The sequence below is a fragment of the Cokeromyces recurvatus genome, assembly GCF_025118155.1.
Source record: "Cokeromyces recurvatus strain NRRL 2243 chromosome Unknown BX663scaffold_33, whole genome shotgun sequence".
Lineage (NCBI taxonomy): Eukaryota > Fungi > Mucoromycota > Mucoromycetes > Mucorales > Mucoraceae > Cokeromyces > Cokeromyces recurvatus.
The window spans coordinates 278817-296090 of NW_026251419.1; the positions used below are offsets into that span (position 1 = coordinate 278817).

Here is a 17274-nt window from a genome sequence, read left to right on the forward strand (position 1 = left end):
TATTATCAGTATTAGTATTAGCAAGGTAAGGTAAGGATAAGGTTACAAATGAAATTAACATTTTTATTTGGGGGCTACTAAACTTGAATTGTATTTCTTTCGGTTTATCAACCGTTATACTTTAAGATTCATTGTCCCAAAAGAGTGAGGGAAAAAAAGGCGTTATTACCGATTCATTATCAAGTTGTATAGAGTCTCCTGGATCTTCAGCAGATAAGCCATTATTAAGTATGTCATGTACTATTCGATAGTAACACTGGATTATAAGCACCTTCTTATTAGAGGTCGTGGATTGTACTCTTTGGCTTTTTACTCTACTAAAAAAAAAGGATATAAATTCCTAAAAAGAGTAATGTTATAATAGTAATTAACTATACTTTCTATAGTCAACGACGACACAATCTGCCAGGGAAATAGTTTAATTGCTGAATAAAACTTGGCGATCTGCCTTTTTTTTTTTTCTTTTTTATGAAATTTTTAGAAGAAGTCTATTTTAGTGTAATTTAAGGTGAATAAGATAATAATAAGAAAATCTACTCTATATTATAAGTAAAAAAAAGAAAAAAACAGTCGAGTATTGTAGAAGGGTTCAAGTTAGCGATAAATAGTGAGTGCATCAACATATGAATTATGAAAAGAAGTCATCTAATAGCAAGATGCATCGTACATAATAAAAGATAGCAGTAGTTTCTTATTAAATGTATGTTCACATCATGTGCATTAACTTTAGTTAATTTATAGATTTTCCTTTAATTAATCCATATAAGGAGACAAATTTACTGAAGGAGCAATTACCCTTTATATTCTTTATGAAGTCAATGCTCATCCAAGAGCAATATGTAACTGGCAAAAACCTCAAAACAATGATGACCTTCATTAATACCTCAATAAAAGACTTTATCTAACAGTATCGTTTCCAAAAACGTGTTATTACATTTTACAGGTGATGTCAAATGGAAATCTTTTTTTGTTTTCATGATAGACTTCAATAATACGTTTCTTGTATTAAGTGACATTATAACATCCGTAGATACGTTACTGAGGAGTAAAGGGATTGTCTTTGTAGAAAATTTTGTAATAAAAAAAATCCTTTGCAAAGGCTGAGATATTTCAACAACTTCTTTTCGATGAATCGGTCAAGCCTCCCTTCAGTCTTTATATATATAACTACTCAATAATCAATACCCAAAGAAAATTTTTCTTGGAGAAAATTGTGTTGAAAAAAAAATCACTAGTTGGAAAACCAAAGTTAGTTTATTTCCAGTTTAAATAATGGATATTTATGATGGCAAGGCTTGAAACAACTTCAAGTTATACCCTAAAGATGAACAGTCTTTTGTACAGCAATCAGATTATGAATGCTCATTATGAATGTTGGCTAGTTTTAGTCTTATTCTGACAATGTACATTCTAGTGATGCTGAATTTATTTAACCATACATAACTTACCTTGAGAGGAAAGAAATCTTAGGGAAAATATACAATAATCTTTTTAATATTTATACACTGTGCTGTTATAGTCTTTCACCACTTTTGTTATAATAAAATACTTATTAGAGAAGCAACTTTATTGTAGAACACGATTTTATTAAATTATTTTTTTTTTCATTTTTATTAATATTATAAAAAAAGATGCTTTTCTTAGTTCTCAAATCTCTTTAAAAGAGACTTGATACTAACAGGATTAACCACGAGAAGGTGAAAGCATATCTAATCCCAAAAATAATATTACAACCCATACAATTACAAATTGATACGGGCTGTAATTTTTTCTTCTCCCTCTAAATTTCTACTTGAAAGATAAACGTCCAATTTCAACTAGTAGACACTTGGCAAAGTCCAACCTGGCCCAAGCCTTGCAGAAGAAAAAGATAGGATTCCTCACTTCCTACCCAATAAAAAATACAGTTGGATGTAAGTTTCATTGGAAGCCGGGCTAAACATTCTGACCTGTAGCGTGGCGAAGTGGAAGGAATCCAGATACATGAAGTGCACGACCTGACTATTGTTTACCTGAGAATGTCCCTTCTTTGACCCCTAGCATCTACTTTTGACTTAACAGTAAATACAAGTTGGGATTCTTCAACTAAATAAATAGATGAAAAAACCACGGTCAGAAACGTAAGCTGTGCATCCTTATCTATTTTTATTTTATAAACAGCAACTAGATAAAAATAAAAAGAAGGAAAAACCTCCAAAAAGAAAAACAGAAAAACTAAACCTTGAGATAAGCCCTTTCAATGGTGCAGACAAAGAGTACGCTAATCTCCCTAAAAAAGGAACAGGTTTACAATTTCCAACCCCAAGTATCCTTTTTATTTCCCTCCTCCTTTGGAAATAAATCAAACTTGAGCAGTCAAAATTCGATAAGGTCCCATCAATTATCTAAGGTTGCAATAACCCAAGGTGAAGGCGGATATGCATGTAGTAACCAAAAGAGAGTCTAGGCCCTCTCCTTTAGCCATGTTATAAACGGACAGTTCTACAAACTCAAGTAAGCCAAGCTATGTGACTTGAGCACACTTCATAACCCTGACAATGTCTACCCATAGTTTCAAGTAAAAATAAAGAAGAATAGGAAAAATAAAAAAAAGCTAAAGAAAAGAAGAAGAAAAAAAAGGAAAAAAACGAAAAAATGTACTTTTTTTTATAGTAAAATTCAGGAGAAAAAAAATAAACGAAAAGAAGGAGAAGTTATTAAAGTTTAATCTTAGCGTATTTTTTTTTGTTTTTAATTTACTTTGCGTTAAATCTTCTCTCCTGCCTTTCTCCTTTTCTTTTTTTTTCTCTTTTCTTTTTAATACTTTAGAGATAAGTTTTGCCTTTTATTTGAATGTAGTAAAGCATTACTGTCTTCTTTGAAAGTAAGCAAGAAAGTAAGAAAGTAAGAAAAAGAAAACAAGTTTGTTATATGTATTCATGTGAATATGTTGAGCATTCTTGTAAAATAATTAAGCTAAAACTAGTTAAATTGCAGTTACACGACAGAGCATGATATTCATACATTCTCCAAAAAGAATAAGAGTAAATAAATAAGCTATCAATAATATAAAAAATGTCATTTTATACAGCAGTTTTATTTTCAATTGTACAAGATATTCTTGGCAGTTTATGCATTTTAAATAGTTAGGCTGTAAGCTTTCTTATTACTGTATTATGGTAATTGAGCTCTTTTTTATGATGATCATGATAACAAGGCTCTTTAGTTTGATCAGTTTGAAAGGAATAATGGCTTTAAAGAGAAGAAAGAGATAGAGTTTCAAAGAGTGTACAAAAAATATGTTATCTTTTATTATTATATGTTCAGGTTTATAGTTTGTCCTGTATTATGTAATCCATCTTTTATAATATTATTTGTGCTTATATCCAGAGCTTGTTCTATAACAAAATTATCAAATGTATATATAAAGAACCCCTCTAAAAGAAATTTTAATACAATTACGATAATACGCTTTTCCTAAAACGAAATTTCTTTTGCGACAATTATTTGTTAATTGGCGACAATGTCCATCGTATTGACTGTATATATGTATACATTAAATTTTATAGGTCTATGCATACAAAGTGTCTTTCTTTTTTTGTTTCAAGTCCCTAAGCCATGTATGCCTATCTAATGTGATAATTTATATTACCTAATAGATTTATACAGTTTATATGTACAATAAAGATCATGCATCAATATCGTCTCAGTTATCGAGATATTTCAATCTATAAAAAAAAGGCTATTTTTCTTTTCTTTTTTGGATACTTTACAAATATTACTACCACTTCTATCCATATTATATATAACATCAAAATTATTATTTTATATTTATTAAATTAATATTTACTTCTTTTTTAATTTTTCTCAAAAATGCCCGGAGATCAAATCATTCAAACTCATTGTGATCTCCTTTGGTGCTTCACGATCTAAAGAGGGTCCAGTATATACAAAATTAAATTTCTTTTCATTCTTATTGGCCTTCATGAAATCACTAAGATGAAGAGTAATCTCTTGTTGTGAATTATCAGCTAAACTCAAAATAAGGCTACGGTCTTCCTTAGAAAGATCAGCTAGGCTAAGTTTAATTTCAGCGGTAGGGGGAAGTTTAGTATTTGTAAAGTCGCTTAAGCGAATGGTTGGCATATCAACTGTGTTATTTGGAGTAGAAATAATATCCTCCAAGCGAACAGCTGGCATATCAATGGTTATTGGAGCAGCAGTAGCAGCAGCAGTAGTAGTAGTAGTAGTAGGCTCTTTAGTAGTCAAAAAGTCACTTAATCGAATAGTTGGCATTTCAATCGCCGCAGATGGATGTTCATTATTAGTAGATCCAGGAACATTAGCATTTGATTGCTTCCAGAGTGGCTCCACTTGTCGTGATTGTGATTCTTGTTGCTGAATCATAGACTCTTTTGGTTTATCATTCTTCTTGAATGATTGCACTGCCTCATCATTATGCTTGGCAAATGAATTCCATCCAGCAATGTTATCGTTCTCCGTAACAGATAATATATCCTTCCAACTACTACTACCTTTAGTATTAGGTTTATGCGTAGCAATAGTATTGTCTCTACTTAGTATATCATTCAAACTTGTGCTCTCACTTGTAGTTGGAAAGTCCTGTTGTTGTGCGCCCCATTGAGTTTCTTGTTTGTCATTTCCCCAAGAAAATTGTTGATTATCCCATGTAGGCTGCTCACTATTCCAAGAGGTGGTGTTTGTATTCCAAGTAGTCTGTTCATTATTCCAAGAAGTAGTGTTTGTATCCCAAGTAGACTGATTTTGTGAAACTTCGTTTTTTCCCATTTGATCTTCTACAACATTTGACTGTTTGTTCTTAGTAGTATCCATCACCTCCCACTGATCAGCCAGGGACTGAGGTGATGGCCAAGCATTTGGGTCCCAACTTTCATCATGTTCCTTCTTAGGCTCTTCTACAGTAGATGAAGTTGCTGAAGAATTCCATGCATCGATGGCGGTAGCTTGTTGCTCGACAGTCACTAAAGGAATGTTATTTTCTTTCATCATAGAAATCTTCTTTTCGAGCTCTGAAGCTTCTTTATCAAATTGTTCTGCTGCAGTGCTCCATGCGTTCATTGTTGCAGTATTGTTTTCTTTCGTAATAGCTATATACAATAAATAATCATCATACTTAAATAACATATTATTATTATTATTATTACCTTCTACTGTAAAAACATAATTATCATTAGAAGTCCATGAATTTTCATCTAAAATTACTATATCAATACACATGCTGCTCATAGGTATACTAATTTATACTACCATTCTTATTATTAGCATTCGAATCACTACTTTCATTTGTGTTTAATTTAGTATTATTGTTCTTAATGTCCCAACCATTACACCTATAAAGACATAAAAGGAAAGTAAAAAAAAAAAAAAAAAAAAAAAAAAAAAAATACTTAGGTAATTAAGAAGATACTTACTATCTTTTTTAGTATTTTGTAAAGTGTGGACATGCGAATCCCTGTCTTTATCTTTATCATTGTTAGGAATCGTTGGGCTCTTGTGTGGACTATTAGAGTATCTACGGGTTTGATAAGACGGTGTAGCCCAAATGCTTTTAGCAGTATCACTAAAGTCAACTGTATTAAGCTGATTTTCAACAGATTTTGGCTTATTGGATACCTTCTTTTCCCAACTCTTTGTTGTAGTTGTAGTCATATTTTTGAGTCGTTGCAAGACTTCTTTAGCAATTATGGGTCGAGCACGAACACGAGTGTGAGTTGTTTCATGAGTATCCCAAGTATATTTATCATCCTCTTGTTGACCGAAATGACTCCAGCTAGTGGAGGCGTCATTAGGTATTGTTTGAATTGTTTTCAATTGTCTTAGTATCCGACAGTGAACTTCCTATAGCCCATCCTTCAGTGTCCTTACTAGTGCTAATAAAGTCACCCCAGCCACTTGACGCATATTTAGATATACCAACCTCCTCCTCCTTAACAGGCTTACAAACTCCCTCTTCATCTTTGATGACTAAATTTTCAGTCTGCTTGTTTATATAAGCAAATTCTGACAACCATCGATTGCTTTATTATTCTGATCAGCCTCTTTATCAACAAATTCAACATTTTCTTTTTCAACAAGTGAATTATCTTCAATAAATGAATTTTCAGAATCATCACTGGCGTCCATAAGATCAGCCCAACTGATATTACCGGTGTTTTTAGATTGAGGTTCTGACTGAGTTACTTCTTTAATAGGTGCTTTTGATACAGAACTTTCGGGCTGTATTACATTTTGTTCTTCAATAGGCTCCTTTTGCACAAATGATTCGTTTTTGTTTTCTCCAACAGATTGATGAACTTCTTTTTCCAATACTTGATCAACAGGCTGTACTTTTTCATTGTCTTTGACCTCTATAGAATCATTAGTTGAAATTGGAATCAATTTTTTTAATAAGCTCATCTTGATTCTCTATTACTGTATTTTTTATTTTATTTTATTTTTTATTTTTATTTTTTCAGGTTTGTGCATTTTTTGTGTTACCTTTTTGTTAATATCATCGCTATAGTTTCCTTCCCGGTCTCATCAGCAGGCTTTCCTTCTCCCTCAACAATCTGTTTTTATAGTCTCCTTCATTACCTTGTTGAGTAAAAATTTTAGTTTCATCAGCAAGTTGTTCATCATTAGACATGCCATTAACTTGTTCATCATCAACACTATTTTCGGTGACTGATATTTTTTCTTTATCTGAAATAATAGTAGTAGTATCACTAACTTCTACTACTACCTGTTGTTGTTTATATATCCTCTTCAATGGAAATCGTTTTGACCTAATGGCGAACTAATTAAATCCAGCTCCTCTTCTTTTTGTGCTGATTTAGTGTCGCTCATCGAAAACAAGTTGTTATTCAAGAGTTCATTGCTAGGTGAAGGAAGGTCGTCAGGATCATCGTCATCTAACATGTCAGCCCACGATTTACCATTAAAATAGTTGTTGCCATTATAACAAACTATGCAATTTATGATTAAAAAACGGAGAGGAGGAAAAAAAATGTATTGAAAAATCGTCGGGCAAATATAATGAAAATTATTTATTTATTTACAGCCTTCGCTATAAATCTGATTCAATCCACATTCTTTCGACCTTTAAAAGTTTGCAGTTACGGGAAAAAAAAAAAAAAAAAAAAAAAAAAAAAAAAAACTGATGTGTTTTTTTTTTCTTCTCCTTCAAGCCAACCATTTTCCTTTATCAAACAGTGTCTCGAAGACTCATTTTCAACCTCTTTTTTTTTTAACTACTCTTTCCTTTATGCTCAGTTATTATTATTATTATATAATATTTTTTTGTTTCAATTAACAGAAATTCCAGCTTTTTCCTATCGTTTTGGTATTGCAATAAATAACGGCTTACGCTTGGCATTTACCATAAAGTATTTGTCAATGACTTTAATTTTTGAGGTTTAAAAATAAAAAGGGACGGCAAATTTAATTTAAAGGATACAAATTAGATGGCAAATACGATAAAGCTAAATACATTAAATGAATATTATTACATAATATATGTATGTGTGTGTGTGTGTGTGTTTTCTGTTCTTTCTTTTTTTTACTCTAAAAATTAGAAACAAAGACTAGTTCTTGGAAGCAATATCCTTCTGTATTAATTACTTTATCACCAATCTTGATATTAAGCTGTTGCCTTATCAAGCCACTGATAAATATATGGCACTAAAAAACGTTTGTACTAGCTTGCGAATGACATATGGAATTTCAGCCAAGATATCAATTTTATCGATCAAATTCTTGACCTCCACGACCATCTCTATTGACCACATCTTCTTTACTTTTCGATCGTTTTTCCTTTCCAAGACAGTTTCACCCTTTGAGGAATATCATATTGAGTATCTTCATCCTTTTTCATTTCTAATAAGTCGACGTATTTTCAACAGAGACCATGATGAGCTTGTTATCCAATACCAACGAGCCTGGTTGACATGAACGGATCCATATTGCTTTGTAGTCTGAAATTGCATCATACCTAGAGATGCCTGATCAGAATGAAAGTTGGCAAAGTTCCAGGTGGAAGCAATCAATTGGGGTTGCATACCCTGGATTGCATGAACGAACATACCATCACCTTCCAATTCATAAATGGTTTGGTTAATGATGAAGGTCCCCTGTGCATGCGCACGAGGCCAAAATTTGTGTGAGACAAAGCCTGCATCCTTGCCCAAGTAAGTCTTACCCTCACTACTTTAAACCCTTTATCGATACGTTTAAAGTCGAATGAGACAACTAATTCAGGGGAGTAATGTTGATTTTGAAACACTCTTGTTTCTCATCAAGCGTGATAGAAAAGAAGTCGGTTTTACAGAGCGTTTGTTGGATGAAAGTTCAAATTTGCTGCTCATATTAATATTTTTAAAAATACTGGTATTCGTGGGTGGATCATAAAAGCGGCAAGTAAAGAAATAGTAGGATTCCATAAACTATAGAAAGAAAGAAGAAAAAAAACCAAAAAATAAATAAATATGTATATAAAGATGATGATGATGATGATTACCCAATATTAGAATGAATCAGTTGAACAAAAGCAAATCCACCTGTCTTGTAGTTATATAAAAAACTTGATTTTCAGTAGATGAACCTGACGCTAAAGTCCATTCAAGATCATGTTCATTAAGAGGAGTAAAAGCTTCACCATCTTTAATTGTATCTGCTACGGTTCGTAGACCATCCACTGCCGAACCAAAGCCAGTTACATTTGAAACAGTACTTGAAAGTTGCGAAACTAACGTTTAAAGAAATATTAAATTTATAAAAATTGAAATTATAACCGTAAATTAAAATACTTTACACCAGGAAGACATTATTTATTAAGTTAAAAAAAAAGGGGGAGGGGTAGAGAAGATGAGTAAAAAAAAAAAAAGGCTTTATAAATATTATTATATTATTCTTGTGACGTGAAGAATAATATAGTTGTCGTTACACTTAAATTATACTTGTTGTAACCATAATGTAATTAACCTTAGAATGTATTAAACGCAGCAATAAAATGGTTTATGCAAAATTTATTTATTTTTATTTCATTTTTTTTTTTTTTTTATTATATTTATTATTTTTTCTTTTTTTCTAAATAGTCACAGAAAATAAAGAATAATAATAATTTTTTTTTTCTTTTCCTTCTCTTCTCTTCTTTTTTGTAAATGTATAGTCTTCCTTTTAAGCAAGCCTATATTTAGTTATAGATATTCCTCTTTAGAATATAATTCAAACAATTTTATGCATGTACTATAATCCACCTCTGTCATCGAGTCGACGTCACAGTACGTTTGACAAACCTAGTTACTTAAGCCTTGTCCACCTACGAATGAGAATTGTCATTGTAAACAAATTAATACGCCAGAGGGTGCTTATAGACTCGTCTGCGATATTTTCTTCGATACACCGCCCCAGTTTATGACAGGTACACATATTTCCCTACTAAGCAATCTTTATCTGTCACCTAACAAGGAACATTCATCATCATTATCAAATGAAAGCGACGACCCAGAATCATCTGCTATCCTATTATCCTCTTTCTTTAACCGATACCATCATCACACTACTAATAAACGACCTAAAAATAACTTGTTAAAATTAAAATCGTCATTTTTGATTCCTATAATATAAACGTAGCAAACACGACAAAGACTCTATATAACAACAAGCAATTATTTTTTAATTTGGGATTAAACTTTTACTGTATAGATATGAATGAGCCAATGAAGGTAATCATAATAAGCAAGCAAGCAAGCCTTGATTATCATAGAACCTTAAATGTATGTATGTATGTATGTATATATTAGGATCCGTTATGTAGTTAAGTTTTGGTAAAGCCTATCCAACTTGTCATGACGTCAATTCTTTTGATGTGTTGATTGGATTTCTTCTGGTGATATTATATGGTATGATACGGACTGTAATAGATATACACGTCTAAACAAGAATGTAAAGATTAAGAGAAGAGAAGGAAAGAAAGAAAAAAAAAATACAAGTTGAATAACCATCTTATTACATCCTCTTTTTTTTGGGGGGATTAGGGTATCATGAATGCCTCGAGTGTGACGATGATTAAATGGATTCCAGGCTTTGAAGACACCTTTATGGCTTCCTTTGAAGACGGATCTATTTTGATATTAGAAAAGGACCGAGATGATCAAAGTTTTCAGTTAAATGAACCTAGTTCCTGGGCAGATGAATTGAAAAAAAAAAAAAAAAAAAAAAAAAAAAAAAAAAAAAAAAAAAAAAAAAAAAATGAATTGTATCTAATAGGAAAAAAATAAAAATAACTAAAAGATTGTCGCTCTTTTTATAGTTTTCAGATCACGAAGCCAAATAAATTTAATAACAAATATAATCCAATAGCCCATTGGCGTGTAAGCAGGAAAGGGATTGTAGGTAAATTATATATATAAAAAATAAAATAAAATAAATAGTCGAATTACTAAATGAGCACTTGCGTGTTTTTTTTTTCTTAATAGCTTTTTCATTTTCACCAGAAATCAGCATTTAGCTATAGTTGGGAAAGATGGATTATTAAGAGTTATTGACTATATAAATGAATGGTATTTAACATATTCAATTGCATTTTGCATTATCATTTAACTCATATTATGCTTTTAAAGGCTATGTGATGTGTTTGTAGGGTATTTTGGTGGATTGTTATGTGTAACTTGGAGCCCCGATGGACATTATATCTTGGTAAATTAAAGCTTATAAAATAGAATATGTATACATGTATAATTTATTTATTTTTTAATTATTAGACAGGTGGTCAAGATGATTTAGTGACAATTTGGTCATTTAAAGAGAAAAGAATTGTAGCTAGATGCCAAGGTCATAAATCATGGGTAAGTTTAAAATAATAAAGCTTATTTTACTTTAGATTAATTTTTTTTTTGATTTAATATAGGTGACAGATGTAGCATTTGACCCTTTATATTGTGATGATACTGAGTATAGGTTTGCAAGTGTAGGTGAAGATTGTAAACTTTTATTATGGAACTTTTCAGTCAATGCTCTTCATAAACCCAAACAGGTAAATAAATCACTGTGATACATATAAAATGAAATTAATCTATTGAAAAAAAAAATCTAGATAATAAGAAAAGATTCTAAAACTACGCCTGTAATGACTGCATCACTTTTATTACATATCCCTAGAAAGAAGAAAATATAGTTGAAAGACCTCAAAAAAAGTTTTCTAGGAAAAGGCCATCTCTTTTGGAAGTAGTAGTAGTAGTATTAGTAGTAATAGTAATAATAATGGAAGCAGTAATAATACTAGTAATGAAGTTATTGCTCCATTTACACCCTTAACGACACAACATACTAGATTGCCTACTATTCATCCGCTATTGTTTAAAACGCAGGTACCGTCTTTACAGCCAATAGTGAAGCAAACTATTCATCCTGATCCATGTGTTGATGTTATATTTACTGAGGATGAAATTTTAACTACGGATCGACGAGGAAGGATTCGTTCATGGAGTCGACCTTGAAAAAAAAATGTCTTTGTAAACTACTGTAAATATATTTCAGGAACAAATTAACATGTTCCTTTTTTTCAAAAAAAAAAAAAAAAAAAAAAAAAAAAAAAAAAAGAAAAGAGTTTTCTATCCTTTTGTTTTGTTTGTTTATTTATTTAAATAAGCTTGTTTATTGACTGTTACGTTATTGTTATTTTCTATGGTCAATGACAATATAAGGTCACAAACTCATTGATCATTTTCTTTTCTATTCTTCCCCACTCCCCTTTACTTCTTTTAAATAAAATAAAAATGCCTTCATCATAGCATTCCTTAAGATCTTCTATTAAAGCACAAAATGATACATTTCCTCCTTCTGCAATTTATCATGTTCTTCGTTGTTACAAAAGAAAAGAATATATCAAGGTCTATTGTCGCATGGCTCCTTATTTAAGAAATGAAAAGTCACGTCGTGGTGAGCGATCATTTGAATTAAATGTATATGATGCTTTCTTAAAGGAGACAGCAGTCATTCAGACAAAAGGGGAGAATCATGGAAAACTTTCTTCTTCAGCTGAAAGCCATGCTATGAATCATCAAGAAAAGAAATTTTTTTGTTATACTACTATGAGTAATGGTAATAAGAAAGTATCATTATCAAAAGAAAAGAAGAAAAACAACAACAGGCTATTACTATGAACAAAAAAAAGAAAGCAACGTGATAAAGTAGCAATGCCAAATCCTAAGAAAAGATGTATAATAAAGCAAGAAAAGACAATAGTAAACCTTAAAAAAAAAAAGAGAGAGAGAGAGAGATGTATATTAAAGCAAGACGCGATTTCTTCTATTATACCAAGGGATGCATTTTATCAAATTGATATTGATAGTTCTGATTCTTGCTTTTATCCCAAAGATTGGATACCTTCCATTGCCTCCCTTAATAAAACACATCTTGGCAAAATAACCTGGAAAGGTATAAATGTATAAATATATAACTTTAATATTTATATACATATTCATATACAAATATATGATAATAAAGCATCTCCTTTGAAGATTGATTGCCAATCATACTTTAATGTCTTACACTCTATTGAAGCAGGTATAGCCTCTGTATTGCGTTTAAACTCCTATTCAATATATAAGATGCAAACGCACATTGGTTATGGCTGCAAAGACATTAAAAGAACATCATGTGCCATTTACTAAATCAGTTGCACAAAAGTTATGCCGTGTAGATGTCAATAAAACAAGTGCATTATCGACTGTGTTTCATCAATTAGGCTGGTTCCATGATGAAACACTTTAACTTATCAATCAATCGCACACACACACACACACACACACCTTTTTTTTTTTTTTTTTAATTAATTAATTAAAAAATTAGGGTTAGTGGTTCTTCTTGTTTATATGTAATTTTATTATTATTATTATTATTATTATTATTATTATTATTATTATTATTATTATTATTATTTAGAAACTTCTATAATTCCCTCATCTCCTGTTCTGTATATCCTAGTAACATCAACACGTATTTAAGACTTTGTTGATTAATACGTGCACCCGCTTGTTCTTGAACACGAGGCTTAGCATTAAAGGCAATACCTAAACTGGCTTTATTAAGCATCCAAAGATCATTGGCACCGTCACCCACGGCAATGACTTGTTTTAATGAAAGTCCCTCTGCTTGTGCAATCACTTCTAAAAGCTCTGCTTTACGAATACCATCCACAATAGGTCCTACCGTTTTACCTGTTAATGTTAATCCATCAGATGATACTTCCAACTTGCCAAAGAAAAAAAATGGATTAACAAATAATTTTTTTTTTAAATTTTATAAAAAAAAAAAAATTGTATAAATTATCATTGGAGTTGTTTGTTATTTTACCTGATTAGCAAAAGCATAATCTAACCCAAGCTCTGATTTTACGTAAAGCGCTAAAGGCATAAACCCACCTATTCAAAAAAAGAAAAAAAATTACTTTTTACATTATTTCGCAGCATAAATTAAGCTATTTACCACTAATGACAGCTAATTTGAATCCTAATTTTTTAAGTGCACGACACAAGAATTTGGCCCCTTCTGTAAATGTCAAACTTTGTCTAACATTTTCTAATACGCTTACACTAACACCCTTTAATAGTGCAACACGACGACGTAATGATTCTTTAAAATCAATTTCACCATTCATAGCCAATTCTGTGATACTCTATTTATATGTATTAAATAAATATCCCTTTTTTTTTTTTTTTATATATATTTTTTTTTCATTATATACATGTAAATACTATTATTATATACATATATATATTTATATTCTTACCGATACTTGATCTACTACACCAGCATATCTTGCAATTTCATCAATCACTTCTTGATAAATTAATGTAGAGTCCATATCAAAGACAACTAATCTTTTGTTTTTCCTATAGATGTCATCCTTTTGGAACGCAATATCCGTACCACATTTCGTGGATAAATCAAATAATTCACGACGAAGTTCAATCATATTTAAACCACGAGGGACACTTAATTTAAAATCTGCACATGATAAACTAGCACCAGGTTCATTCAGACGCATGAGCTTTTCGACGAGATACGATGTTTAAGCAACAGACGAGTCCATTGACTCAAGAATTCTGGAACAAGACCATTTTGATTCAAAAGAGTAGCTGTATATTTATCACGCTCTGAATAAGGAGCTTCTTCAAGTGATGCAGGCTTTGTATAGTTGACTACAGGTGAATCCTGCTGCTGTTGTGTTGTTGTTGTTGGCGAGGTACGGGCTCTCTCGTTTGAGAATCAGGTACGTCATAAGTCAAGATAGCATCCCATTTTTGTGCTGCCTCTGCTAAATCTCTAAAGATAGAGATAGAATCGGATTGAAGGGTGATAAGGACACCAAAGGTCACATTATGATAGAGACGTGAAATCATGACATCTTCGATACGACAGGGGTGACGTGCAAGACAATCAAGGACGGCACCTACAATATCCGTACCATGTGGGCCAGAGAGAGAGACAAGGACTTGTTGATTAGGACCTGCAATAACAGGTGGTAGAGCAGTTGCAGCTGTATTGTTAGATCGACTACGAACCATAAGTGGTGGATAAGCTGGAACATCCACAGTTGTGAAGCGATTCATGACACTGCGTTTAAGTTTTGTTAACTGATCGGCTCTCACAAACGATCTCTCAGAGAGCGACGTAGGTAAGGTTCTGATAATGACAGTCCAGAGTGTCGATCGTTCTTTTTAAGAATTTTAATAATGCCCGTATAGTTTAAAAAGACAAATCGTTCAAGTGTGATGATCGACTTGAGTAATTGAGCTTCGTCCGATTGACTATCATTGGATTGAGAGAGAGCAACCAAACGTTGCGATTCAACATCAAAGAAAGTGGTAATTTTATCAACTTCGGCATCTAACTTTTGAATAAAGACATATTGACATTTCTGAAGCTCGCAAAGACGGTCTGAAACGAGTTGAGCAAAGGAGCATGCGTCAGAAGAAACGTTATTAAGTCTGATAGAATGGGCATACACTTCTGTTTTAAGGAATTGTTTAAGTGCTCTATAATCGATACAATGTGAAACGTACTTGGCTGGTAGATTAGCCTTTCTTTCTTCCAAATAATTGCCAAATTTCATAATGACTACAGCAAAAGAATAAATAAAAAGAACAAAAAAAAAGGAAATAAAAAAAATGATTAAGATTTTTTTTTTTTTTTAATTATTATTATTAAATCTAGAAGTCTTTAAATTTATTTCTTTTTTAAGGAGAAAAAAAAAGTAGAAGAAGAAGAATAGTCTAAATTTTTTTAGAAAAAGATGTAACCAATGAATAATATTTAAACAACGTTATACTAAAGATATTTTGTATTTAAATAAGATAAGATTAGATGTTATAAATATAATAGACTTGTAGTCTAAACAATAAGACAAAAGGAACTAATTTCCTTAAGGACAAAATGGTATCTTGAGGAGTAGCGTACTAAAAAAAAAGAAAAAAGGTGAATGAGGCAGGTAGGTAGATAAACTATGGCTGATCAAATAAAGGTCTTCATATTACAAACGATATGATCAGGAAGATTATTATCATTATTTTTTTTTTTTTTTTTTTTTTTTTTTTTTTTTGTGAGTCAAAAAGATGTAGATCACTGAAACAGGAAAGTGACAGCTAACGGATCTGGATAAATTTAATAATAGAAATAAGCTATAAATAAATATAATAAATAGGCATATTAAATTTGTTGTTGAAATGATGAGAGCATATTAATGTTGTATAAGAGTGATGATTAGGTGACTGTGAGCATCTAATTAATGATGACAATCAGATTAGCAAAGTTTTATTTTTTGAAGAAAAAAATAAACGAAATTCCCTATTCAACATTCATATTATTCAAAAAGAATATTTTGTTTTGTGTTCCCTTCCCCCCTTAAATAAGCTCTAGAAAAACAAAACAAAGAAAAAAAAACCCTCTATTTTGTTGTTTGATCTAACAAAAAGGGTTCATTGTTACTACTTCAAGTTCTGACAGTTTTTTTTTTTATTTTCTTTTCTTTCTCTTCCTTTCTATATGATAATTAAGTATTACTTTCCATGTTATATTAAATCATTTGTTGCGTCAATAATAATTCATTACAGTATTAGTAAGCAGTAGCAGCCGTTGCTGTTATTATCATTACAACAGCAACAAGCACTATTATATAAATAAAATTTTGTATTTTACAATGATTATCAAAAGAAGAAGAAAAAAAATAATACATCATGAAATAAATATATTTGTATATATCAGATAATAACCCGTTTATGGCATTTGTACACTTTCACATGTACTGCGCCAATGTCCCTATCTATCTACTATTGTTATGGTTTTCTATCATCATTTTAAATGAAAGTATTTTTTTTTTCTAAATACAAAGATCTCTTTTGAATGCCGCGTTTCATGTTTCGATTACACGACCTCATGGCAGGTTAATATACTGCCAATATCAATCTCTGTCTCTAAAAAAACTTTTTTAATAAATTTTCTGATAGATATTTGTACTTGAAAATTATTTAATTTTAATGACGTCATCATTATCAACGAATGATAGTAGTTGTCGTTATGAGTAGTGCGGATAGCAAATTAACATTTTTTTTTTATTTATTTTATTTATTTATTTTTTCCTTTTATTACCACTGATAACTTGAGTGATAGGCAACTATTAATGGTTGTTAGAACTAGATTCAGCATTCCTTTTTCATTTACAGAAATAAATGTTAATATTCTTATTTGAATAAGTAAATTTCATTAACAATGATCCGCACGGGCCAACTACTTGTAAATTTTAATATGTATACCATATATATATACATGTATACATTTACGTATATTGACAACTTTTAACTCACTTATTGCGCTTACTTATTCTTACTGGCTTCTCTATTAGTCTACCGTATTTACTCTTATAATGAATAGATGTGTATTTACCACTATCAATTCTATCGCTCCTTGATATGTCAAAATCTAACACGGTATACAGTTTTGACAATCATGAAAATAAAAGAATTAGTGTGAATTGCCCTTTATTTAACGGCAAATACATAACATATAGAGAAATAAGATCAAAAAATGAGTTTCAACTCATTTATACTAATACATATTCCTCCATAAATCACGTTGCAATACTGGATTAGCAGAACTAATACTTTTCTATCAGGAATATCCTTTTATTTGTTTGTATATTAAATGTGTTTTATTGATTGATAACTAGAACTAGCATTTAGTCTTATTGACTATTATATTAATATCTTTACTTGTTGT

The 17274-nt window shown here is 30.9% G+C and overlaps 5 protein-coding genes across 5 annotated transcripts; 2 read left to right on the forward strand and 3 right to left on the reverse strand.

The window, feature by feature from the left end:
* Window positions 1-3846: 3846 nt before the first annotated feature.
* On the reverse strand, window positions 3847-6918 carry BX663DRAFT_555267 (uncharacterized protein; the record flags this gene model as incomplete). Its single annotated transcript, XM_051531605.1, has 8 exons — window positions 3847-5108; window positions 5166-5222; window positions 5269-5351; window positions 5429-5859; window positions 5939-6001; window positions 6070-6368; window positions 6595-6702; window positions 6786-6918. The coding sequence occupies 8 exons, from the start codon at window positions 6916-6918 to the stop codon at window positions 3847-3849; spliced, it is 2436 nt and encodes an 811-aa protein (XP_051379160.1).
* A 336-nt stretch (window positions 6919-7254) lies between these two features.
* Window positions 7255-8822, reverse strand: BX663DRAFT_522549 (Svf1-like-domain-containing protein; the record flags this gene model as incomplete). The annotated part of the gene is made up of 6 exons (XM_051529397.1): window positions 7255-7481; window positions 7563-7812; window positions 7900-8198; window positions 8325-8441; window positions 8556-8743; window positions 8810-8822. 5 exons carry the CDS (start codon window positions 8820-8822, stop codon window positions 7656-7658), a joined length of 774 nt encoding a protein of 257 aa, XP_051379161.1. The 3' UTR covers window positions 7255-7481; window positions 7563-7655.
* Window positions 8823-9047: 225 nt separating this feature from the next.
* On the forward strand, window positions 9048-11595 carry BX663DRAFT_522554 (WD40-repeat-containing domain protein). The gene is made up of 11 exons (XM_051529398.1): window positions 9048-9296; window positions 9359-9599; window positions 9820-9886; window positions 10035-10162; window positions 10310-10392; window positions 10448-10559; window positions 10620-10695; window positions 10761-10844; window positions 10907-11032; window positions 11093-11122; window positions 11202-11595. The coding sequence occupies exons 1-11, from the start codon at window positions 9239-9241 to the stop codon at window positions 11493-11495; spliced, it is 1299 nt and encodes a 432-aa protein (XP_051379162.1). The 5' UTR covers window positions 9048-9238; the 3' UTR covers window positions 11496-11595.
* A 305-nt stretch (window positions 11596-11900) lies between these two features.
* Window positions 11901-12771, forward strand: BX663DRAFT_555270 (uncharacterized protein; the record flags this gene model as incomplete). Its single annotated transcript, XM_051531606.1, has 4 exons — window positions 11901-12099; window positions 12295-12435; window positions 12505-12575; window positions 12640-12771. The coding sequence occupies 4 exons, from the start codon at window positions 11901-11903 to the stop codon at window positions 12769-12771; spliced, it is 543 nt and encodes a 180-aa protein (XP_051379163.1).
* Window positions 12772-12880: 109 nt separating this feature from the next.
* On the reverse strand, window positions 12881-15228 carry BX663DRAFT_522563 (HAD-like domain-containing protein). Its single transcript, XM_051529399.1, has 7 exons — window positions 14674-15228; window positions 14250-14644; window positions 14060-14220; window positions 13790-14021; window positions 13486-13675; window positions 13354-13421; window positions 12881-13251 (listed from the first exon to the last, which is right to left on the reverse strand). The coding sequence occupies exons 1-7, from the start codon at window positions 15113-15115 to the stop codon at window positions 12949-12951; spliced, it is 1791 nt and encodes a 596-aa protein (XP_051379164.1). The 5' UTR covers window positions 15116-15228; the 3' UTR covers window positions 12881-12948.
* Between the last annotated feature and the right edge of the window lie 2046 nt (window positions 15229-17274).

Coding starts and splice junctions, on each gene's coding strand:
- BX663DRAFT_522563 (XM_051529399.1), bottom strand. CDS start 15,115: ATGAAATTTGGCAATTATTTGGAAGAAAGAAAGGCTAATCTACCAGCC. Junction 13,676..13,789: donor GTGTAGTAGATCAAGTATCG/GTAAGAATATAA, acceptor ACATATAAATAG/AGTATCACAGAATTGGCTAT. Junction 13,252..13,353: donor ATTATGCTTTTGCTAATCAG/GTAAAATAACAA, acceptor TTCTTTGGCAAG/TTGGAAGTATCATCTGATGG.
- BX663DRAFT_522554 (XM_051529398.1), top strand. CDS start 9,239: ATGTACTATAATCCACCTCTGTCATCGAGTCGACGTCACAGTACGTTT. Junction 9,297..9,358: donor CAGTACGTTTGACAAACCTA/GTTACTTAAGCC, acceptor TTAATACGCCAG/AGGGTGCTTATAGACTCGTC. Junction 9,887..10,034: donor TGTTGATTGGATTTCTTCTG/GTGATATTATAT, acceptor TGGGGGGATTAG/GGTATCATGAATGCCTCGAG.